Here is a 25,562-nt window from a genome sequence, read left to right as displayed (position 1 = left end):
ATAAGCCAACTATATTCACAACACTACATGTCATCTGTGATTTTATTGCTCAATCCTCCGCTCAGACATCCACATTGGCTAGATGCCCAACAGTTGTGTTTCCCCATGTTGTTAGTGGACCCATGCTCGATACTCTTGGTGATCATTGTTATACTCTTCAGCTTACATTTAAGTTAATTGGACTACCAAAATTTCTTAACAAGAAGCCTAGCGTGCCAGAAGAGCCAGAGAAAATGGTTGAAAAGATAAAGAATGCAGAAAATGCTACGAAAAGTTTCCTAGGACTTATGGGTAAAGAAGATGCTACATACAAAGACTGGGGCATGTCTTTAAGTGTTAACCCCCCTCCAATCCTTGAGATGTCGAAATTTGAGGAGCAAGATAGACATGGGGAATCCGTGGAATATTTGAGACAATATTACAATCAATTAAGGGAAACCGGAGGGAAGAAGAATGAGAAAGATGCAACTATTAATGTAGTTGAAGAACGGGCACATCCAAGAAGGCGACGTCGTCGCTACCGTCAGTCTCAAGCCCAAGTTCATACCCAGGCTCTCTATAATCCCTTCTGAAATCCATTATAATCTATTTTCCTACCTCCATATCTAGTATACTGCGCACAGCAATATGTTAAACTCTCTTTTTATTCACAATGGCGCGCACCAACTCCTCAGAGTCACCCTCCAACTCCGCAAACATACCAAAGCCTTTCTAGGCCCGAGGTTCGATCCAAACCAAATAATGAAATGAGGCAGAAATCGAGGGATAACTTCACACCAATTGGAGAGTCGTATGCTAGTTTATTCCAGAGATTGGTACAGTGGGGCATGATCACTCCTCTCCTCGGGTAAACTCCTAACCAACATTCAAGAAGTTTTGATCTTAATGTATGATGTGCATATCATTCTGATGTTCAGGGTCACAGTATTAAGAATTGTCATACTTTGAAAAGAGAAACAGAAAGGATAATTCAAGAAAAATTAATTGTGGTGCAAAACATTGGCACCTTAACCATCCCACAGAATTCTTTGCCAGCACATGGTACTGCACAATATGTGGGAAGCAATACTTTAAACATGAGGACCCAAAACTTATTTGTTGAAGGAAATGTGTCTTATCGTTGTGGAAGTTCTAGTCATGCTGATATGCAAACCAGTAGCTAAGTTGTCAGGTTGAGCAGTTGAGAAGTCACTCTCTCCCTACTAAAAAGAGGTTTGGTAGTTTATTTTGTTTTCTTTTATATTTTTTGAATTATTTCAGGGTTGTTGTTCGGGATCTATCTTGTTTTGTTTCTCTGTCATTTTTGTTTAAACCCTTGTATCTTTCCTTTCAATGAAATGTGGTGTCCCTTGTTTGTTTTGTCTTATTTTAAGTTCTTTATTTGTCTGCTTTACACAATGCATTTTATGTTGATTCTAGTGTTATGACATGCCTACAGAATTTTTAGCCAAATCTTGAAATTCAACTTAATCATGAAGCATTGAATCAGAGAGTTAAAGTTTGAAAAAGAAAGCATCTGAGAAAATAAGTAGAGTGCTGAGACATTTGATGACAAGTTGAAGCCTTCTTTGAAAATTAAGGCAATTATTTTGAGAATCACAAGAATAACTTGGTCATCAATCAAAGGGCATATCCCAATTAGGTCAACCAAGGAATATGTGATCCTATATCAAAAGAAATGGAAAGAAAATCATCTCCACAAAATCATGAGTCATTCAATGTGAGGGATGTACAACAACGGTGGGGTCATATGTTTGATAAGTGTAGAAGAAAGAAGTGGCACACATGCTCAGTTAAAAGTTTGGGTTGTTAAAGTGTCACACATGATCTTCATCTCTCACTTTCATATTGCATGATGTGTACTTGCATTTTCAAGGATTGATATGACGAAGGCATTTCATTCTACTATCCAAACATTGTGTCATCCTTTGTTTACCCCATTTGAGCCTTAGTTCTATTTTCTTTCGTTCCCCCTCTTTTGGAATTAGGATAAAGTCTACAACGTCCAAGAAAAAGTGTTAAAAAAAAAGGTCAGAAAACCTTCAAAAAAGAGACAAAATGTGTCCAAAAAGAAAGAAAAGAAGAGTGTCAAGAAAATGAAGTCAGAAAAAAAGAAACCCAAAGAGAAAAGAGTCAATAAAATAAAAAAGAAAGAAAAGTTAGAATTAAGCAAGAGAACAAGCGACCAAAACTACGCATGACCTGATTCTCCTCTCTCGAGGGTGAGATACGTAGGCTGTCCTACCCTAGGCTCGGTCCAACCAAATAAATAATTTAGAATTGCCCAGTCAAAAGAAACTGGGGCATGAGTTAATCCTCATTGTTTGAGTCGATTCCAAAAGTTGTAAGTCCCGCCCAATAAACAATTCAGAGTCATCCACTTCAATTGTCGTTTAGGCTCCATGCCACTCTTTCTTTCTAACCCTATCCAAAAGTCAAGTTACAAATAAAGAAATACCTTCAATCAATTTTTGAGAATGTTTAAGACTAAGCATGCAATGGATGTGATGATGCATTTTGGTAACTACTTGTCTTCCTCGGCATAAGGAATCAGGAGAGAAATAAAAATGAGAGAGACTTATCGGTGAAAACCCTCACGGGCGCTGTAAGATGATGGTAAGCTGAGAGAGTTTTATCGGTAAAAATCCTCACGGGCGCCGTAAGACAATGGTAAGCTGAGAGAGATAACAATGAAAGAGTCTTATCGGTGAGAACCCTCACGGGCACTGTAAGACGACGGTGAGTTGAGACAAATGAAAATAAAAGAGTCTCATTGGTGAAAAACCCTCACGAACTCCATAGGGCAATGGTGAGCTGGGAAAAAGAAAATGAGAGAGGCTTGTTGGCAAAAAACTTTCAAGGCACTGCTAGTCAAATAAGGTCTTAAATGCACTTGACCTAAGAAAGCAACTCAATTTCGAGGTCATTAACTCAACAACAATTGGTAGAAGGTTTTGGATGGAAAGATCAGGCAGTTTAATCCGATATGCACGGCATAATCATTAGAATTGACTGTCATTTCTAGATAAATTTTTCATTTCTTTGTTTCAAACGGGGACGTTCATTGTCTTTTCTTTCTTCTCTTTATTTTTATTTTTTTTTCTTGAGTCAGTGGTCCAAATAAAAGTCATTGTCATTTTTCTCTTATCTTTGAGTCAAGTCCATAGCAAAACAAGTGAGAAAAGATTTCAAAACTGGCTACCAGCTTCTTCAATTGCATAAAGCAAGACAAAGTCAGCATATGAAAGAGACATGATTGTGAGCTGAATAAGGCATGTAGAAAGTTTTATCAACAGACAAGTTGGGAAACTCATGAAAATACTAAGGTTTAAAGGGTTTATCTGAGAAGCATGACAAAGCAGAGATACTGTGTTTATTTCAGAGTCACTTTTAATAATCTGAGTTTAGGTCAATGACACGACAAAGCAGGAGCAAATTCCAGCAATCTGAAACAAAATGAAGGAAATGAACACTGGAGCAGATGCCTGAAAAGCCAAGTGCTGCAAGCCACTACTAAATTTTTAACTGACAAATTTTTTTTGTTGAAATAAGGGCAAATTCGCTTCACTTAATTCAGCTACCATTAGAAATGCACATCTGTGAGGATTTTACTTTATGTTCAGGACCCTCCTGAAAAATGGAATTTTACTTTCTGTTCAGGACCCTCCTGAAAAATGGGATTTTACTTTATGTTCAGGACCCTCCTGAAAAATGGGATTTTACTTTCTGTTCAGGACCCTCTTGAAAAATGAGATTTTTCTTCTGTTCAGGACCCTCCTGAAAAATGAGATTTTACTTTATGTTCGGGACCTTCCTAAAAAATGGGATTTTCCTTCTGTTCAGGACCCTCTTGAAAAATGGGATTATACTAATTTATGTTCAGAACCCTCCTGAAAAATAAGATTTTACCTTCTGTTCAGGACCCTCCTGAAAAATGGTATTTCACTTTCTGTTCAGAACCCTCCTGAAAAATGAGATTTTACCTTCTGTCCAGGACCCTCATGAAAAATGGGATTTTACTTTATGTTCAGGAGGGATTTTTACCTTCTTTTCAGGACCCTCCTAAAAAATGAGATTTCACTTTATGTTCAGGACCCTCCTGAAAAATGGAACCACGCTTTCAAAAATGAAATATTGCCTTATGATAATCTTTGTGTGGGATAGTTTTAGTTCTAGTTTTGATTTTGATTAATTTTTGTTCTAGTTTTGATTTTGGTTTCAGGAGCCCGCCTGAAGAATAGGGTGATGAAATTGAAAGTCAGAAGCCCGCCTGAAGAACACAGTGATGAAATTGCAAGAGAGGAGCCCGCCTGAAGAACATCGTAATGAAATGGCAAGTCAGGAGCCCGCCCGAAGCACAGGGTGAATAAATGGAAAGTTAAGCAATAAGGTGAAGAAAGTAAAAGTCAACAGATTAATGAATTTGCAAGTCAGGAGCCTGCCTGAAGAATAGGGTGATGAAACTCAAGTCAAGAGTCCAAAAAAAGCTGCATAGATAGGATTTTTGTAATTTCATTTATGTTTTAAACTTGTAATTTTTATTTTTGATGTAATGACAGATCCGCGAACCGAAACCTCGACGGGACCTCACTCGACTCTCCAACTCGGTTGTCCCTCTTCCTTTTGTTTCTTTCTTTGAATAATGGTCGGGACAAAATTTTATCTCGTTGTCTACTTCTTTGTCTAAAAACACTTCGTGTTTACATTCAAAGGGGGCATGATGTAGACACCTAATTTTGTCCCTCCCGAGAGTCACTTTTATTCGTTTTACCTTATTCTACCGTGTACCCTAAACCGTGTAATTATCTCTCCACAAAATACAAAAAATAATAACCCTTAATAAATTTTATCTTGTTTTAATTCTATCCTAACAACCTCTCCAATTAAATTAGGACACCCTTCCCTCACCTACCCTACGCCCTCACCCCACTCCTTCACCCCTACTCACGTGCCACCCCACAAATTTTGATTCCATTTAACCAACCATTAACAACAAAAATAGAAAGAGACCCACAGGGAATTATCCATACAACAAATACATCACATTTTTCTTCTTTCCCTTGGAATAAAACAAAAGAGAGAGGACCCACAGAGAATATGAGGGAGGACTTTCATTTTTCATATGGAGATACACAACATTCTCTCCATGGAGATGGAGATCATCCAAAAAAAAAACAGAATGGATACCTATTAGAGAGGGACAAAAAGACACCCACAAGAATGGATCTTCTTCACTCATCTTCACCAAAACAATACTCTGACTCAGGTAGAGAACATCAAGGAAAAAAGAGAAACACATACCCATATACCATGAACACACACACGTCATTTTGAGAGAAGAAAAAAGGATAAAAACACAAAAACATTATTTATTCGTTCTTTTTGTTTGCTTCTCCATAGGAGCATATACCCATAGATGTCACACAAAATATTTCCATCATCTTCTCCACAATAGCCAATACACACACTAGCAAAAAGGGAGAGGGGTTTTTTTTCTTCAAGCTAAATTCCACACCAAAAATCGTCAACGGAGCTAAAACTCCGCCGGAATCATCATTCCGTCGCAAATCCAGTTACCCCCTCCAAATAGTTGACCCAAAATCACCCTTTTCACCGGAAAACGAAGGCGTCAGCTCGACCTACCACCCAGAAAACTAGAACCAGCCTCCTAACCATCTCAAAATGGTTTGTTCGGATTGATATCTCTAGAAATTGCGTTCGGTTTGCGGGTTTGCTTTTCGTGGATTAGTGTTCGAGTCATACTTTGGGATTTTTAAGGTTAATTGGGTACAGAGCTGGTTTTTGGTCATTTATTGAGGTTCAATTTGAGGTTTCGACGCGGCTCTATCTTTCGTTTGTGAAATTCAACACATAAAAAGCTCATTCGAAGGTCCAATTCTACTCTTTCTCATTTTTATTTCATTATATATGATTGATATTGTGATTTTTATTGATTCATGATGGGTTGATGATATGAATTTTGAGTGTGTTTGAGTTTTCTATAATCATCGTTGCTTGATTAGATGATTCTCATATTGAAATTGGGTAATTGATTGGGAATAAGTGGAATGGGGTTGAAACTTGATAAAGGGTGAATTTTGGTTGGTTTGATTCTTGGGTTGTTGTTTGACTTGAAACAAACGTTAATCGAAATTGATATTACCATGATGGGTCAATTGGGATAGGTAAAGAGTAGGTTCGGGTAGGCAAAAGTAGGACTTGCGATCGTTGAATGAGGAAAGTGTTTTGTTAAAATGTGTTGATTTATGTTTTCGGATTGGAATGTATTCATTTAGTCGGGGAATACCCCGAAGATTGATGTATTTATTCACCGGGGAATGTCCCGACGTATCATGTTGGCGAAGGAGGATCGTGATCAAGGTCAGAGGCATTGGGTAGAGCTTGGGAGCGTAGTTAGGATTAGTATAGGTTAGATAGGATTTATTTTCGCATTTTTATTTATTTCGGGACTGTATAATTGGACTGAACACTATACTTTTATTCATTTTGTTTTGTTTTGTTTTGTTTGTTTGATTGTTTTACGTGCTTCTTTGTGGTTTGTACATTTGTAGTGTCAAATTAGTCGATACGCTCTGTCAAGCGGCCGTGGTCGAACCACGGGACCGAGGGGTGTCTAACACCTTCCCCTCGGTCAACAGAATTTTTTAGCCGGAATCTCTGTTCGCAAATCAGTTTTACAGAGTCAAATAGTTTTGAAAAGGATTTTCCAAAGGTGACTTGGCACACCAGATTATGCCAAGTGGTGACTCTGAATAAAAATGTAAATAAAAGTCCTTTTCGAAATAAATTTTCATTTTTTATCACTTTAATAATAAAACTCTTTCGAAACTTAAAACCATAATCCTTTTGGAGTTAAAAAAAGGGGTGTGACAATGTCTGCTTCAGCTGTTTCAATGGTGATTTTTAACTTTCGAAATAAATCAGATTTTTAACTTCCGTATTACACTCCTTTTTAAAAAAAAATTATGAAACGTAAGTGTTTCTTCCGAATTACAAAAGTGTGATCTTAACTTTCGTTTTATGCTTTTTATTCATTTATTTTATGAAACGTAAGTGTTTCTTCTGAATTACAAAAGCGTGAGTTTAACTTCCGTTTTACATATTTTCTGAAACTGTTTTTATTGTTAATGGCTCCATTAAAATATTGTGTAAAAAAAAGAAAATATTTCGAGAACTTTATTTTGATAACATATTAATAAAGTCACTTATTTACGTCATTTTATTCTTATCAAGTCTGAGTTTGGTCACGAATTAATTAAAAACTTTCACCTTAAAACACACACATCAACACCCCTCCCCCCGGACCCCACCCCTCCCCCTCCCCCTTTTAAGTAAAAAAAAATTTTTATTTCCCACGACCAGTAGCCGTGAGACTAATTATTTGTTCCTCTATCAGCGATAGAAAACTGACTACAGAATTTACTTTATTCATCAGAGACGAAATCAAATCCGACCTCTTGCTTAAAGAATATGACTCTGAACCACCATGTCAACTCTAACTCTGTGATTAAAAACTGTTGGTCATTAAATGGTGGTTCCAAATTCCAATAACGATTTCCTCAAGGTGTAAAATTGAAGTTGATGGGAACAAAGTCTTTTATCTTCTTCTTTTTTTCCCCTCCTAAATTTCTTTAATTGGGAAAGTCCCATGTAACATTTGACGAAATTGTTGCTTCTAGATGTAAGTTCAATTTAGAAGAAATTGAAGATGCAAGTTCAATTTAGAAAATTCCTGTGCTTGCATAATCCAGTTTCCAGCTAACTATTTTCTTTCCTTTTGTCTCCCCCAACCCCCCACCCCTTTCCAAACACCCCCCACCCATGTCATCTTACCTTTTCCCAAGAATCGGCAAATTTTTGGATTTAGCATCTGGAGTATCAAAGTCTTTCAAGTAACTTGCTCGTCTTGTTTTTTCACTTCCTTAAAAGGGGCACTTTTTTGGGCTTTTGCATCATTCTTTTGGTATAAAAGGGGTTGTAGCTAGTAGCTCAAAAGCCATAGTAGCTTAATCAAGATTACAAATTTTGTGTTTGATTTTGCTCCATGAATGGTTAAAGAAAGTATCTTTGGATAGTTTTTCTTGCTGTTCAAAAGGTACATTTATTGAGCTTTTGCATCATTCCTTTAGCAATTCTTGATTTTTTCAATTTCTCATTGTTGTTGCTCAATCAAGACTACAACTTTTTGTTTGATTTTGCTTTAGAAATGGTTAAAGAAAGCTTCTTTGGATGATTTTCTTGTTGTTCAATGGTACATTTATTGGGCTTTTGCATCATTTTTTTGGTAATTCTTGAAAAGGGGTTGTAGCAAATAGCTGTTAGTTCTTGATTGTTCAGTTTATTGTTGAAAAGTCTTAGTAATTGGGAGTTGTTGCTTAATCAAGAATCAAGAAAGCTTCATTTTTGGATAATTTCTTAGTAGGGAATTGTTTTCTTCTTGTTCAAAAGAGGTACATTTCTTCATTTCTTGGGTTTTTGCATCATTCCTTTTGTAATTCTTGAAAAAGGAGTTGTAGAAAGTAGCAGTGAGTTCTTGATTCTTCAGTTTACTGTTGAGAAGTCATAGTAATTGGTAATAGTTGCTTAATCAAGAATACAAATTTGTACTTGATTTTGCTTCAAAAATGATTAAAGAAAGCTTCTTTGCTTAATTTTTCTTCTTGTTCAAAAGGGTACATTTTTCTTGCATCATTTCTTTTGATAATTCTTGAAAAGGGGTTGTAGCAAGTAGCTGAGATATCTTGATTATTCAGTTTCTTGTTGAAAAGTCATGGTAATTGGTAGTTGCTTAATCAAGAAAGCTTCTTTGGATAATTTTTCTTAGTTGGGTGTTGCATCATTACTTCCTTAATTCTCGAAAGGGGTTGTAGCAAGTAGCTGTAATTTCTTGATTCTTCTGTTTCTTGCTGAAAAGTCATTGTAATTGGTAGTTGTTTAATCAAGATTACAACTTTGTACCTGATTTTGCTTTAAAAATGATTAAAGAAAGCTTCTTTGGATAATTTTTCTTAGTTGAGAAGGGTAAAAAGTAGATTCAGTTTGAGGAGATATACAATGAAGGATTTTGCTGGCACACCTGGTACTTTAACTGGGCTTTTTCTGAGGATGGCTCAGTGCTTTTTTGCTGCTGGTGCAATTGCCGCAATGGTTACTTCTAAAGGTTTCTTCAATGTCACAGCTTTTTGGTACTTCCTCCTTTCCTTTTCTCAATTCTGCATTTATCTTTGTTAGCGTAATTTATCGCATTACTGAAAATAAAGATTCAAGTTTTTATCCTGTTATCAATCCATTTCAGCAACTGAATAATTTTGTTTAGTTCATCACTCCTATTTCTTTCAAGAATTAATCACAACTACCTTTACTCAAATTGGCAATTGGTTGAATTAAATGGTGTTGGAAAATATGCGGATTGAGAAGAAAATGGCTTAATAAACAAGTCCGCAATAGTCTGTTATTGAAGTTATTGCTGTGCTAGAAATTGTTTATAATGCTTTGTTACACGTTTGTGATACGCTCGTCAGTGTCCTGATTAACCTTTCCTGCCTGGACCTTGGATTTGGTGACTAATGCATGCTTCATGCTCACCAAGGTCTAAGACCTTACAAAGATCTTCCAGCATTGCTATTTCCTTCCTCAAGGACAATCAACAAAGTTTCATATATTGATCCACTGCACCTCAATCCTAAATTAATTGGGGCTACCTCTACTATAGTCTTCTTCTCTATTCGAGGATTCATCTTAGTCTGACTATTTTTACAATGACCGTCAACCTAGCTCTCCTCCTTTGTGCAAGCTTTGGACACGCTTTCTTTTGCAAAGCTCGCGTAGGCAAAATTGACAGGGAAAAAGAAATAAGAGGCATAATTGAAGCACTTATACATGTGTGGCTCCTCGGTAGGGGGTTTGGAGGGCGGGGTTTACCATATCAGGGAAAAAAAATTTGTTCTTTTGATCCAACTGACTAGTGGCAGTAGAGCTTTCAATCACCAGACTGATTCCTAACCTGTTATTTAGCGACTTAGAAATCCTTTCAAAATTTACAGCCCATGTGTACCCAATACAACAACAACCACACCCAGTGTACTCCCCACCAAGTGGGGTCTGGGGAGGGTAAAGTGTACGCAGTCCATACCACCACCCAGTGTGTATAAATTATGCCTTGTCTTTACAGACATAGTGTCCTCGGCTATGTTGCTCGAACTCTTCAAAATGTCGTCGGGTGCGTGTTGGATCCTTCAAAGTAAGTATATCTTTTTAGAATCCGACATGTGTATGGCATCATTTTGGAGAGTCCGAGCAACATAGGTCGTCAGCAGGCCTAATTTAAATCACTTAAGGCAATTAACATAAGGATGACTCCCCAGACAGCAGTTTAGCTCTTAGTCATGCCTGAATTCTAGCTGTCAATACTTCTAGGTTGTTCCCCCTAATATGAAACCCAATCTGACAATGTAGGTCAGAGAATTAACCCGAATAACTCCTTTGATCTCATTTTCGCTTGTGAAACAATTTATTCTGTACTTAGACCTTATAAACTCTTTTAACTTTGTCTCTGTTATAGGTTTTCAACTTGTACTGGTGGAAATATATCAAAATACTCCTCGAATTGGATAAAACAGAAAGCACCCATACATGAATGAAGTTTTAAAAATTAGTGAATGGATAAAAGCTTCTAAAATAACTTTTTGATGAACTTGGCTCTGCATTTGTGGGATGCTAGTCAGCTACTACCGTCAATATTTTTCTTGGATGTCCGGAACTAGTTTAGAAGTCATTCATAATACAAACACGTTCAATGACCTCAAACACGTGGTGGATGATGAAACTCTAAGATCTTTGAACGTTGCTACAAATCACTATGTTTTCCACATCATGATATGGTAATTGAGTGGCCCTGGTGATTTTGAATGTTATAGGCTAGTTGTATATTGCCAGGTCTAACGATTTCTACTTTGGGTGATGTGGGGTGCAAACTTTCTTTTACCCTTTGGTCTTCTAAGATTCTCGTCGCCTAGAAGGCTTGACGCCTATCATTCAATCTAATCTTTAGCCTTTACTTCTTTTTAGCCGATAATTTTACAGAAAACACCATATAAAAGGAGATGAAAACAAAGAAACAACTACAAGTAGGGAAAATAAATAAATGACCCTTCATAAAAGCACTCCTGTCCATTTTATAACCTCGTGACTCCTACGTCCTCCAGCGAGTACTTTCCCTTGAACTATGAACTAGTTTCTCAATTTATTTTTAAATTTCCTAATTTCATTTTCTCTGTGACTTGTACTTAGTCGTGCATTATCTTGCATTCTGTCAAGTAAGAAATTGTAAAAAGTACAGGTTTGATTGTTGATATGTCAACATGTCGAATTGATTACTCTTTCATTTTCCAAGATTTTCCCGTTCTTAAAATAATAAAACATTTAAATTTGACGGCTTTCATGTGTACATGTTATTATTGCAGCTACTTAATAGCCTCAATGGGTTTGCAAGTCATCTGGAGCTCCGGACTTGCCTTTATGGATGCCTATTTCTTGGCAAAGAAGAAGTCATTCCACAATCATGTTTTACTGAGCCTCTTCGTAGTTGGAGACTGGGTTAGTCTCTATTGCGCGATCGTATTCTTTACAAGCACATAACAAACATATCGTTTTTCTAATTCTCTGTCATGGATCTCTTTTGGAATGAATTGATTTGCAGTGTACAGGAATGCTCTCGCTTGCTGCAGCTGCTTCTTCAGGTGGTGTAACAGTGTTGTACTTTCGTGACTTGGGAGGTTGCAGTTTCGGCGAGGAATGCACCAAGTTCCAGTTATCCGTCGCGTTTGCTTTCCTCAGTTGGATATCGATTTATATATCTTCGCTAATTATGTTTTGGATATGGGCTGCGAGTTAGACGATTTCTGTATGGTGCTGCATTCATCTGTTGCCATGGTCTTTTGTTACTGTCCAATTTTGAAGTGTGAAAAGGAAAAAATATAGGGTTTAAGAGACTGTTCATTTTGTATACTGACACACCTACTGTAATTGGTCATTTGAAGTTAATTGAGGAAGGCCTTTTGATTATGGTTATGTTATTTGGCTTTTGCCTTAAGACTAATATTAAATCCACCAACTAATGTGTGAGAGAATTGTTTAGACTATTTAGAATAACATATCTAGCGTAATCACAATATGGGGATGGTAGTAACTACTGACTAGTGCGTATGCAGGTACGAGACTTGTTTTCGATGGACCCTTGATTTGTTCAAGAGTCATGACTATGTAAGCAGCCTAATCTTAATCCCACAACGACAATTGGGCTCAGATGAACCTGATATCGAAAAGCAACATCCACCTATGCAATCAAGAGTTCTTCCGCAATATAACTACAAGACGTCAGTCATCCTAACAAACCCACGATATTGATGATAGTGATCTTGATATGGAGCTGGAACTGCTAACTAGGAACCGGATGAGGGGAAGCACATGCGGGGGTGTAGGTATACCACTTGCGAGAAAGAACCCCAAGTCAGTATATAGTTGTCCTTGGCCAAATCTACCAAGTAAATTACTTGTGAGATATTCTTATTAGGACTAAGACATTGGATGACTGACTTTTGCCAACTCCCAGAGATAAAGAGTTTTATTTGAGTCGAGTCGAGGGTCTGTCAGAACGGGGTCTACTTTTTAAGATAGAGATAAGATCTCCCTACACTCGTCCTCCTTAAATTCATTTGTAAAATCACATTGAATATATTGTTGTCGTAAATCCTAAAAGAAAGTAAATACTGTGGTAAGTTAAAACGTAGGCAATAAGGAATATTAAAAGAGCATCTTTGTCTTTCCTATGCATATAATCCAACAAATCATATACAAGGTTAAGACATATTTGTCCTTTGTGATAGCAAGACTTTTGTTACCTGTATGGCAACTATGTCAAAGATTGAAAGAAAAGGAGACCAGTGTGGTATATGAAATTTAGGGGACAGAATATCCTTGAAGTATATAAAAAGAAAATACTGTGGTCATGATTAATTGAAAATATCTAACTTCTTGTATTTTTCCAAATGGATAGTACTAAATAGACACTCAAATTTGGCCTCAGTTGGCAAGTAAACACTCCAACTTTGAAAATACATACCTAAACATCTCAACTTGGCTTTAGCTGACAACTTAACACTTCAACTCGTCCCCACTTTGGCTCTTAGACATCTAACCCTGACATGGCACATAATTTTAAAGGTGTCTAGACGATCATTTTGTAGGTTGGAGCGTTCAACTGACACAGTGAAGACGAGTTGATGTGTCTAGATTGGCATTCTCAAAGTTGGAGTTTTGATGTGTCTAGATTGGCATTCTCAAAGTTGGAGTATTTACTTGCCAGATGAAGCCAAGTTTGAGTGTTTACGTATTGTACTGTCCAAACCAACTTGCAGTTACCTCAACAATTTCATCGGTTATCTGCGACCTTCCACCAATACATGTATCAAATAACTTTGCTTATCGAGAAGCATATTTTGTCTCTTCCATCTTGGCTATTTCATTTGGTACCGCTATCTCTCACCAGCACAAATATCGGTTAACTTTGTCCACCGAGGACTAGGCAAATGGAAAGGAATCACCTCGCGTTTTATTGTTTTTACATGAAGTTGGACCTTGATCTCAAAGTTTTTAAAAATTTTAACCACTTCATCGACTGCTAGATCACGCTCTTAAATGCTCGACTGAATACTCAATTCTCTAAGGATCAATGTTTTTAAATTCCAACTGCACAAAAGAATAGAATCTACAGCTGATCAATTATGTGACAGACATGGAACATGGTGCACCTTGGTTACTTGCCTGCGAACCAGAATATATATTATGGTTTCAGGATACACTAGTTTTTATAAAATTCTGAATGAATTTTTATCGAAGAGACGGATTTAAATAAAGCGACATGGCTAGACAGCTAGTCAAGATTCATATAGGCGATCCCAATTTTCTTGGTACTAGGACATAGTTATCTAACATTATATTGATCATCAAGAAGGATAATTTTGGTGCTGGGAATATTACTGATATTAGCATCAAATACATCTCCAACTGGTATCACTGAAAACAGTATTTCTTTCCTTTTGTTTATTTAGGACATGGTGGGGTATGAGAATGGATCAGCATGCTTTTTTTTCTATTAAACTTCAAGAATAGTTAGGTACAATAACATAACATACCCAGTATATTTCCACACAGTGTACACAGACTATACTTTTACCTCAGAGGTGAGGGAGAGCGGTTGTATTCGATAGACCCCTGACTCCAGACAAAAACAGACCAGAAAAAGATGTTATTGAACATTCTATTCCTAGGATAATATATAAGAATATATCTATCAGTGTTGTGAAGTTTTCAGGTTATTGATAAGAAGAAGATACTACGAATAAATACTTGGTATCTAATCCCATTGTTCTATAATAGACTCTATATGAACAACTTAATGTTAAGAGTTTAGTTTGTTAAAAGGCATAGAATAGCACAAGTATTGATAGCTATGGGGACTAGCATGGGCACTAACAAGAGGTTCAAGCCTCACATACTTATGGTTTTGGCTCAAATTGCTTAACACTTTTTTATACTTCATAACTGAAAGCTTCCTTCAATCATGGAATGAATCCTCATGTCTACATAACTTACCGGCATATTGTTGCCGGTTTTGCCATGCTACCCTTTGCCTATTTTCTTGAAAGGTAAATCACACAGTCATCTCCAATCCAAAAATATGCAGAAATGCAGGTACCCTTAGCTTCAAAGGACTATTTTCTGATGTTTCTGCTGTTTTCTGCAGAAAGACAAGGCCAAAGTTAACTATAGCATTGCTGTTGGAGATATTTGTACTCTCTCTACTGGGGTAAGATCAGTCGAACATTGAATTTTCATATGCTGTTTGAAGAGGAATATTAACAGTCTATCCTTCGTAACAGAGTGAGTGTGACTGAACATGTACTTTGTGAGCTTGAACTACACCTCTCCGACTCTTCTTGCCTCGATGGTCAACACTATAACTGCCTTAACATTCGTACTAGCAGTCATTCTCAGGTAACACATACAATTCCATCATGAAAACAATGAAGAGAGATTGACTGCAATCACAGTTCATAGATTCTCTTTTATGGTATAGGTTGGAAGATGCTAACATTCGAGATCCTAGAGGAATAGCAAAACTCATAGGAACCTTGGTTTCCTTGGCTGGGGTTATGAGCATGACGTTATACAAAGGACCTGTTGTGAAAAGCTTAGGGCATCCTCTCATCTACATCCACAGAGGAAAGGGTGTTGTCCACGAGAACTGGTTGAAAGGCTCAATTCTCACTGCTGCTAGCTGCATTACGTGGTCAATATGGTACATCATGCAGGTTTTTTGCCAAAACTCTCCTATACCACCACATTAGCCATCATAAAATTGTTCTCAATAAAATAAACTTTCAAATGGGAGATTTCATGAATTAGAAACAGGTTCCTCAAGTAATCTATGTAGGAGCTAACTACTGTTTCTGAGGAGAAATCTCCTTCTAACACACGTAAGCTTACACCGGAATTTACAGGCTCACACTCTGAAAAGATATCCGGCACAACTTTCACTGACTACATGGATGAGTTTTGTTGGTGCAGCACAATCAGCTTTCTACACAGTAATTGTACAACACAAACGAACAGCTTGGACCGTGGGTTTCAACATTGATTTCTGGTCTACCCTGCATGGGGTAAGAAGGGAGCAATACCTTCTCCCTAAAACAATTTAGCACTTGCACATTTTAATGAGAATCTTTGTAACTTGAATAGGGCATAGTGATATCTGGTTTAGTAGTGTACATACAACTCTGTTGCACGGAGAAAAAGGGGCCAGTTTTCGTAACTGTTTTCAACCCACTCTCAACCATACTAGTTGCAGTTCTAGCATATTTCGTCCTTGGTGAAAAGCTCTACAGGGGCAGGTAAGCAATCTTCCCATCTTATCCTCCAAACAGAAGGAAGAGGTGGTCCAGAGAATTTGTCTCATTCGAGAACGGAGGATGGAAGAGGACATCTACAATATTTTGTTATCTAAATACCCTCCTTTAACATTTTCAGCATCATTGGAGCTGTAATTGTCGTAATTGGACTGTACTTGCTTTTGTGGGGAAAAGAAGATCCACAACCAGAAATGAATGAGAAAGAGCAATGCTGCACAACTGATGAAGTGCATCATGAAGACTCTAGGATGCAGAAATTCACATCAGATGCAGACAATTTTAAAGCAGAACCTAGATAGCCTCTTCCCCTTTATGTGATGAGAAACAAGATGACTTCCATACCTAATCTGAAGCAGTATGCTAGAAGTACAAAAATAGTAGACAAAATCCGAGTATAGCCCAACAGAGACTTATCTGCTACCTGAATGTGTTAGAAATATCGGACAGTGATTCATCTACAGAACAAGGTGAAAGAAGAGATACCACCTAAGAGAAAGGTCATTAAGGACTATATGCTCACCTCCAAAGTACGGAAGAGATGATTTCTTTTTATTTCTTTTGTTTGGGATGTACAATTTTTTATGCAAGATGTGGAGATTAAAATTAACATCCTTTATCATTCATATTTCTGTCCTGTCCAGAGAGACTAGACAAATCACAGATAATTTCATCTAACTAGCATCAAGATGTTCACCCATCCTGACCAGTAAATGGAGTTCTCCATGACAAAACAAAGTCCCCCGCAGAGTCAGTTCTAAACAGACACTGAAATACGATAACCCTGGAAATCCTGGGATATCCCTCGAATGCAGCATCATAAAGAATCCATAAAAGCTCATATATCAGTAGTACCACATAGTTTGGATACACAAACTAGAATGTCTATCTATTGCAAGAGCCAAATAAAAATGCAGGAGCTAAAACGGCAAAAGTCAAGTAGCAGATGTCAATCAAATCCAATTCCATCTAGATAAAATTATCTACCATACATGTTCCTCCCTCAAATTAAATATCGAGAAAATGAGGAAACCCAAAGGAGGCAAAGATGACTAAGAGAGTAAAAATAGATTAATTTGTTGCCACTATTTACACGAATGGGGGAGAAAATGCCATACATCATTTGCAAGATTCTCAAGCAGCAGGAGGCCTGAGCTGATGATCTTGAGATGTGTCCCGCGAAGATGGCGGTAGATACTGCCACATTGGCACAAAACCATAACTAGGGAAAACTGCCATCTTATTTACTGCCGGCTGAAATGCTGCTGGATGAGGTGGAATAAAACTTGCTGGAGCAGCCGTAGCTTTCAACTCTTGCTCCATCCTCTCTTTGTCTGCCTTCAGTGCGAGTTTCTCTTCACGAAGTTCATTCTTCTCTGCCTGATTATAAGAAAAGACTTTGGCTTTGAGATTGCAGACTAGGCATCAGAGATTGGAATTCAAGATCAAGAGGACCAAGTCAAAATTCTTCTAATTGAAGAGTTAATACTCAAGACTGCCAATCACACTGAATTTCACAAGCTACTTAAACCTTTCAACAAACGCATTTCTAACCTTCAACATCTTGATCTCTTCCATAAGCTTTTGGTTCATCTCTTTGTATTCCTCAGATTCAGTCTTCAGCTGGTTTAGAACACGAATGGCATCACCAAGTATGGCCATTTTGTCTGTTTTCACAGGTTTACCGGGTTCCAGAACAGAACATAACTCTGAAAACCTGCATCAACAAGATTCAAACAGATTGATGTAGAGCACCACATTTTCATTTGAAGGGCATAATATAACTGATTGTAAGGTGATTTAAGTGCCACGTAAAAATGATACTTCTGTCCGTAAGAGCGCCTGTCTTCTTTCTATAGTAATAAGTATACCCTCCTCACAGAATAATGAGCTTTTCTCAGTACTCTTAACTATACTAAGAAGAACTTATACCAATAGCATCTACAAGTCTTGTATGACTGCCCAAACCAGCAGAGTACAAGACAGCTCTAAAATTGCAATGAGCTAGATCCATGCTTTATCTACAATATCTGTGTTATTGCGTATGGAAGGAAATAGTAGACGAAACCTAATTTTGAATGTAAAGAGAAAATACGACTTCATATGAGCATGACAATACCTTTCATTCAATTTTTCCCTTCTTAATCTCTCACGGCAAGCTTTGTTCCCTTGTTTGCTGCAAGACTCGTTACGACCTCTGTTTAAAAAGAAAACAACAAAAGAAAACTTGGTAAAAAGTTACGAGTAGACATCACTTTAGTTTTCATGACCTGATAAACTATAAAGCAGTACTTAAAATTTACACAGAAATACCAAACCAAGAAACCCCCTCCCTCCCATTTCCATAATGAGTTGTTTCACAGGTCTATCATCCACTCTGAAGGAAGAAATCTCAAGCACATGCATGATTCAGGACAATTGAGTCCATATAAAGCCAATGCTCACATAAAATTATGATCAAGACTATGCAAATGTACAAGGGGGTAAAGTGCAAAGCAACTAGCTTTTTTGCCAATTCAGAAATCAAGAAAGTAGCCGATATCCATTTATCTAAAACAAAAGTAGCTGAATACCTCCCCACTCCCCCTCCCTCCCTCCCCTCCCTTCCTCTCTCTCACCCTCCCTCTCTGTGTCAAATTTCTTAAATCAGAGATAAATGTACTTCCATTAAAATCATTAATAGGGAAAAAATGATGTAGAAAAAAATTACCTATTTGAATCAATATGCTCAATCTTACATATAGTGAGACAGAAATACCAAAGACAACGCTAAAAGATAATTGAAATCTAGAGCAAGTTCATCTAAAATGAAGAATTTCTTTCACCTAACTCTTAATCATCACATACGATTTCTAACACATCAGCATATTAATTCCATTAATGTGATCATGGTAAAGCTTGTCATTCCCAGGAAATAATCCAAGCATATGCATTATTTTCCACCTTTTAAGGAAGACATTGATATTCTTAGAAGTTTCTACAGTACAATTACCTCTTCCTGGGGCATTCTGTTTCTAAACACTCCTGAAATGCAGCACCGCTGAGAGGTGCCTCGAGTTCTGCTACAGTTCTGCAACCCAAGGATTAATGAGATACAAATAAGCTTATAAACTAGGTTTATGGAACAGAGCCTATATCATCAGTTTAAACAAGACAAATTGATGTAAAGGAAAAATCACCAGCATTTGGGTGGTGGTGCGGGGCAAGAAAGACAATAATGTTCGGATGGAAATTTTCCCTTTCAATTCATCCAACTACCAATTAGTAAAATTCTTGAAAAGACGTCTTCTTCAATTTTTCTTTAGTATAGCTATTAGAGAAAAAGAGTGTAGACAAATCCAAATGAGAAATGCTTGTGGGAAAAAGAGCATAAGCCTTTCCCGCCTTTATTATTTGTTTCATTTTTTTCATGCAACAAATGGAGGTAGTGACTTAGAAACTACTCAAATCAGAACTTGTCAGATTTCATGTCTTGCAAAATTCCTCTATTGTGGTAAAATCTCTCCTAACATCAAGTAAAAGAAATCTAATGTGGTACCAGAGATCATTCAGGAGAGAAGTGAAATGAGGTGAAGGAAGGCTGAACAATGATAAGACAGTAAGAGGAAGAAACAGAAATTCAGGAAGTCCAAGATTCAGCTCTGATCTAATAGGACAAAGGATTTAAGAAGCAGAATGAGATTCTTATGGGAATGACTGATACTTTCCTCTCGTAACTATATGCATGTGAAAGATAAACTTGCATACTTCTTTTCTACAATGACGCAGACAATCTTATGATCTAATCAAGCTTTTCCTTCAAGCAGTTTCAGAAGTAAAAAGGCTTTTCCAGGTCTCACGTCAAGATTAAACGGAGATCTTCCTGAACACGATTTTGCAACATCAAAGGGAACAAAAAGTAAAACACAACTTCAGACGTTTATCCAGCATTCTTACCTATACGCCGAAGACATTCCAGACAGCCTTAATTCTAATAAATAAAAACAAATCATTTTTCACTTCACTCTAACATAGAAAATAGAAATCCATCAGATCATACGAACAAACACTCGGATAATTTAACCAAAAAGGGAAATGAGTGCAACCTTAGCAGAATGGCAGAGAAAAGTGTGCTCATCAGTTACACCTAAAAGAGAACTACATCAACCATAAACAATCTAGCATCTCGAGATAACATGAATTATCATAACATGCAAGAACTTGTACATATAAGATTTATTTGATTCAAGACAAGCAAGATTAATAAAAGGCATGAAAAGTGCATTTGTATAAGACTTAGGGAAAAAAATTTAATTTTTTATATATAGATTCTACTAATTCTTCTCAACTCACCAAGACTAAGCTATAGTAAGCAATAAATTGTATGAACATATCTTAAAACCTATGAAAAAGATCAACTTTTTACACAACAAATTTGAATACTACACTTTTGAACCAACGGTCTATCAAGCAACAGTCTCTTTACCCCACAAGCCCACAAAGGTAGGGGTAAGGTCGGGGTACAAATGACCCTATAGTCTATCGGAAACAGCCTCTCTACCTCCCCACAAACTCATAAAGGCAGGGGTTATGTTGCTCGTACTCTTCAAAAATGTCAACGGTGCGTGTCGGATTCGCCAAAGCTAGTGTATTTTTTGAGAATACGACACGGGTGCGGCATCGAAAGTAAAGAGTTTGCGCGACTTAAGAGTAGGGTTAAGGTTTGCGTACATCCCACCCTCTCCAGACCCAACCTGTGGGATTACACTAGATACGCTTGTTTTTGTATAAACTAGAAAATCAACCCACATTAAAAAATGCAAGATTAAGCTATATTAAGAGATAAATTGTATGAACATATCTTAAAACCTATGAAAAAGATCCAACTCTTTACACAATAAATTTGAATACTGCACTTTTGAACCGATGGTTTATCAAGCAACAGTCTCTTTACCCCCACAAACCTACAAAGGTAAGGTCTAGGTACAAATGACCCTAATGTCTATCGAAAACAGTCTCTCTACCTCCCCGCAAATTCAAAAAGGTAGGGGAAAGTCTGGGTACAAATTACCCTACAGTCTATCGAAAACAGTCTCTCTACCTCCCCGCAAATTCATAAAGGTAGGGGTAAGGTCTGGGTACAAATGACCCTACAGTCTATCGAAAACAGACTCTCTACCTCCCCGCAAATTCATAAAGGTAGGGGTAAGGTCTGGCTACAAATGACCCTCCAGTCTATCGGAAACAGTCTTTCTACGTAAGGTTTGCGTGCATCCTAACCTCTCCAGACTCCACTTGTGAGATTACACTAAATACGTTGTTGTAGTTGCTGTATAAACTTGAAAATCAACCCATGTAAAAAAAATGCAAGATTAAGCTACACCAAGATTAAATTGAACAACATAGCATAAAATCATATTTAATAAAAAAAAAGTAGATTTTTACAACCTAAATATAAAAACAAACCAAAATCTAGAAAAGGGTATGAATAAAAATACCTCAGATTCTGGGTTTGATCATTCCAGAAAAAATCAGACGGCACGTCATCAATGAAGTTATTGATATCAATTAAGTCCCAATTATCATCTCGAAATGAATCAAATTGATCCATTTCGATTTAAAAATAAGAAATATAAAGGATTAAAACTAAACTGAATTTGGATTAATTGTTTCGGGATTAAAATCTAATTGAAAATTAGTGAAATAGTTTTGGGGAAAAAAGTTTTTTCAAGATTGAGATGATGATGATGGTAAAAGAAGAGTCACAAGTCAAGATTCGGAGGCGGAAGGGGTAACCAATAAATGTGTTACACGTGTATCAATTATTGGTGGCGCCGCTTTTTTCTAATGTGATTTTGATTTTGATATTCATGGCCAGGTAATTTCATCTGACACAACGAAAGGTATCCGCAGAGGAGTAAGTAAGTATTACTTCCTCCGTTCAAAAAAAAATGATCTATTTTTCTTAATTTAATAATTTTTTTTATTTTTATAGTACTTTAATTTAAATTTTTCACATAAATTAAAAGGTATTTTAATGTATTTGACATAAATTTAATTTAAGATCATAAAATTCAAAAAAAAAATTATTTTCGTAAACTTTATGCAAGTTAAAGTAGATCATTCTTGTTTAAACGAAGGAAGATTTATTTTTGACGACAAATAATATAAATTTTGATAATTTAGAGTTTTATTATAAAAAAAATTGATATTTTACACAGTTAATAAAAAAATTAACAATCAAAAGGGCTAACCTACAATTTATGTACTAAAAGATTTTTTTTAACGAATGTATTATATCCTAATAATTTAATTATTTTGGAATGGAGTGAGTATATAATTAGCTTCTGGATTCATTACATAATTAGTTGAGACTTTTTTAATTATATTGTAAAAATAGAGATTTGTGTAAATATAATAAGTTTAGTTATATACTTATGTTATTTTTTCTATTCTTAATTATAAGTTTTGAATCTAAAGTTTGAAATATGAAATTGTTCTTGGTATTTTTTCCTTGTGGTAAGGCATTTTTTTTTATGTGAATTTAGATTAGTTGATTAGAATGTGAGTAGCGACATTGGATGGAAAACACAGCGGAAAAGAGAAGGGAATTTCATTATTAAAATGTTTTTTTTTCTTTGCTTGTCTAAAAGTTAGGAATGGGACTCATTGACTGCTAGTCTTGAAAATGCAATTGTATTTGTGTTGACAATGAGGCTTGCTTTAATGCTAGCATCTTTACCATTGATTGGTAAGTGGGGATTCGAATAATGTTGAAAGGTAAGTGAAAATATTATTGATTTTATGAGGGTGGGGTAAGGGAAAAAGATTATCGAATAGGGAGTCATAAATTCACTTGCTTTTTTTTATTAGAAAATAGATGTTAATTTTAAAAAATAAAGAGATAAGGGCGAAAAGTATCTCAACTACTTAAAATAGGTTAAATTTATTTTCTAAAACTTACATAAATTATCACTAATTGCTCTTTACTCCTACTATTTGCTAAGTTATAAATAATTTCTTATTTTGTAATTTTCGGATACACAATTAGCATTTGATTACATAATTTTGAATTTGAGATACATAATTTTGAACTTAAGAATGTAACAGTTAATTACTTCATTTTTGCTCAAATATATAATTTTAAAGTTGAGTTATATAATTTTGATTAGTGAGATACATTAATTTCTGAAACTGTTTGATCAAGATACTTAATGCATTAATTAGATCAAAGGAAAATACATAATTAAAATTATGTATCCAAAATTTTATGAGTTTGTGGATGTATTCGATTGTTTAAAAAAAATAGGTAATTAATAAAAAGGGTGAAGATTTTATATAATTTAGTAAAGATAAGGTGTGGTGTTAATATTTCCTTACTAGATGTCGGGGCCCATGCAATATATGTTATTATTTTAGTCTCAATTTATGTGATTTAAATAAAATGTAGCTAATCAATAATACTTTTAGTATGTTTTGACTAATCTAAATTTTTAACTATCGTAATTTACAATACTTGTTATGTAATTTTTTCTATATTATAGAAGAGCTGGTTTCAACCAGCTCTTTATTATTTACCATTTTATCCTTAATTGCTCCGTAATTTATTATACTATTCCTAATTAATTATTATAAATTATTTATACATTAGAATTAATAATATTTTTCATTATATTACACCTAATTAACTATTATAAGTCATTTATATATTAAAATTAATAATATTTAATTAAGAAAGAAGATATTTATGACATTTATTTCAGTTGCTTTAATCATGATTTTAGTATATCATCCCTAATTAATTATTATAAGTCATTTATGTATTAAAAAATTAATAATATTTCATTTAAAAAATAGATAACATGTCTACCTATATTAACCCTTATTGTTCAGTGATTTATTATTTACTCCTAATTAACTATTATAAGTCATTTATATATTAAAATTAATTAATTATTAGAAGTCATTTATATATTAGAATTAATAATATTTAATTAAAAAATAGTATTTGTGATGTTTTTTCAGCTGCTTTAACCGTGATTTTACTATATCATTCCTAATTAATTTTTATAAGTCCTTTATGTATTAAAAATTAATAATATTTAATTAAAAAAACTAACTGCTTCGTCATTTACTATATTATCTCTGATTGCTCCGTGATTTACTATATTACCCCTAATTAATTATTATAAGTCATTTATATTTTAGAATTAATACTATATTTTTATTATATTACCCCTAATTAATTATTATAAGTCATTTATATATTAGAATTAATAATATTTTATTAAAAAATAGATATTTATGATGTTTGTTTCAGCTGCTTTAACCGCGATTTTACTATATTATCCCTAATTAATTATTATAAGTTATTTATGTATTAAAAAATTAATAATATTTAATTAAAAAAAATAGATGACATGTCTACCTATGATTTCGACCAGCGTTTCATCAATTACTATATTACCCCTAATTGCTCCTTGAATTACTATATTACCCCTAATTAATTATAAGTCATTTATATATTAGAATTAATAATATTTTTTATAATATTATCCCTAATTAGTTATTATAAGTTATTTTACTATATTACCTCTAATTGCTCCATGATTTACTATATTGCCCCTAATTAATTATTATAAGTCATTTATATATTATAATTAATAATATATTTTTATTAGTCATTTATGTATTAAAAAATCATAATATTTAATTAAAATATTGATTTCGACATGGCTGCTTCAAGAGCTGCACCGTGATTTCACTATATTTCCCCTAATTAATTACTATAAGTCATTTATGTAGTAGAAAATTAATAGTATTTAATTAAAATAAGAAAAATATGCATTTATGGCATATTTGTTGCAGTTGCTTCAACTATAATCATCTTCTCAAAGATGATCCAAGACTTTATTGTTAATCGAAGTATCTTTCGTTCCAATTTTTGTATGAAATAATCCTATGAATATTAGTTCTACATCTTTTCTATATTTTATAACAGGTCTCAATCTTATTATCAAACAATTAAAATAACTCGACTACACGACATATCACACTTTTTTATCATGTGGAAAAAAATTATCATATAAAACTTCACTTCTTAGCGAGTACCGTCAAATAGTTATTATTTAAAAAGTTATCGTTTTAAATCAATGTACATTTATGTTTGTATTTCATCAATATCAAATATTAGTGCTAAAAGATGTCTACAGTATTGGGCCCGTGCTGCCACGGGCCACGCACCTCTAGTGAGGTGGTTTCGACCACCTCTTCATTCACTATACTACCCCCAATCATTTACTATATTACATCCTAATTGCTCCATAATTTACTATATTATCCCTAATTAATTATTACAAGTCATTTATATATTAGAATTAATAATATTTTTTTATTATATTACCCCTAATTAATTATTATAAGTCATTTATGTATTAGAATTTATAATATTTAATTAAAAAAATAGATATTTATAATGTTTGTTTCAACTACTTTAACCGTGATTTTACTATATCATCCCTAATTAATTATTATAAGTCATTTATGTATTAAAAAATTAAATATTATTAATTTTTTAATACATAAATGACTTATAAT

General features: G+C 34.9%; 2 protein-coding genes and 1 pseudogene across 5 annotated transcripts; 2 read left to right on the top strand and 1 right to left on the bottom strand.

Moving 5' to 3' along the window:
* Positions 1-7,382: 7,382 nt before the first annotated feature.
* On the top strand, positions 7,383-12,084 carry LOC107864590 (CASP-like protein 5B3). 4 transcript variants are annotated; one of them, XM_016711008.2, is made up of 4 exons: positions 7,383-8,116; positions 9,034-9,206; positions 11,484-11,616; positions 11,720-12,084. In XM_016711008.2, the coding sequence occupies exons 2-4, from the start codon at positions 9,076-9,078 to the stop codon at positions 11,912-11,914; spliced, it is 459 nt and encodes a 152-aa protein (XP_016566494.1). In that variant the 5' UTR covers positions 7,383-8,116; positions 9,034-9,075; the 3' UTR covers positions 11,915-12,084. The 4 variants fall into 4 exon arrangements, with proteins under 4 accessions (XP_016566494.1, XP_047265066.1, XP_047265068.1 ...); XM_047409110.1 differs by having other exon boundaries at positions 7,385-8,471; XM_047409112.1 differs by having other exon boundaries at positions 7,508-7,702.
* Positions 12,085-14,530: 2,446 nt separating this feature from the next.
* Positions 14,531-16,616, top strand: LOC107864592 (annotated as a pseudogene).
* A 317-nt stretch (positions 16,617-16,933) lies between these two features.
* Positions 16,934-21,858, bottom strand: LOC107864591 (transcription factor bHLH104). The gene is made up of 5 exons (XM_016711009.2): positions 21,464-21,858; positions 18,979-19,056; positions 18,106-18,183; positions 17,541-17,703; positions 16,934-17,366 (listed from the first exon to the last, which is right to left on the bottom strand). The coding sequence occupies exons 1-5, from the start codon at positions 21,574-21,576 to the stop codon at positions 17,121-17,123; spliced, it is 678 nt and encodes a 225-aa protein (XP_016566495.1). The 5' UTR covers positions 21,577-21,858; the 3' UTR covers positions 16,934-17,120.
* Positions 21,859-25,562: the final 3,704 nt, after the last annotated feature.

Source organism: Capsicum annuum, chromosome 3, assembly GCF_002878395.1.
Source record: "Capsicum annuum cultivar UCD-10X-F1 chromosome 3, UCD10Xv1.1, whole genome shotgun sequence".
NCBI lineage: Eukaryota > Viridiplantae > Streptophyta > Magnoliopsida > Solanales > Solanaceae > Capsicum > Capsicum annuum.
The sequence above is the reverse complement of the archived record's forward strand: the minus strand, read 5'-3'. Positions and strand labels throughout refer to the sequence as shown.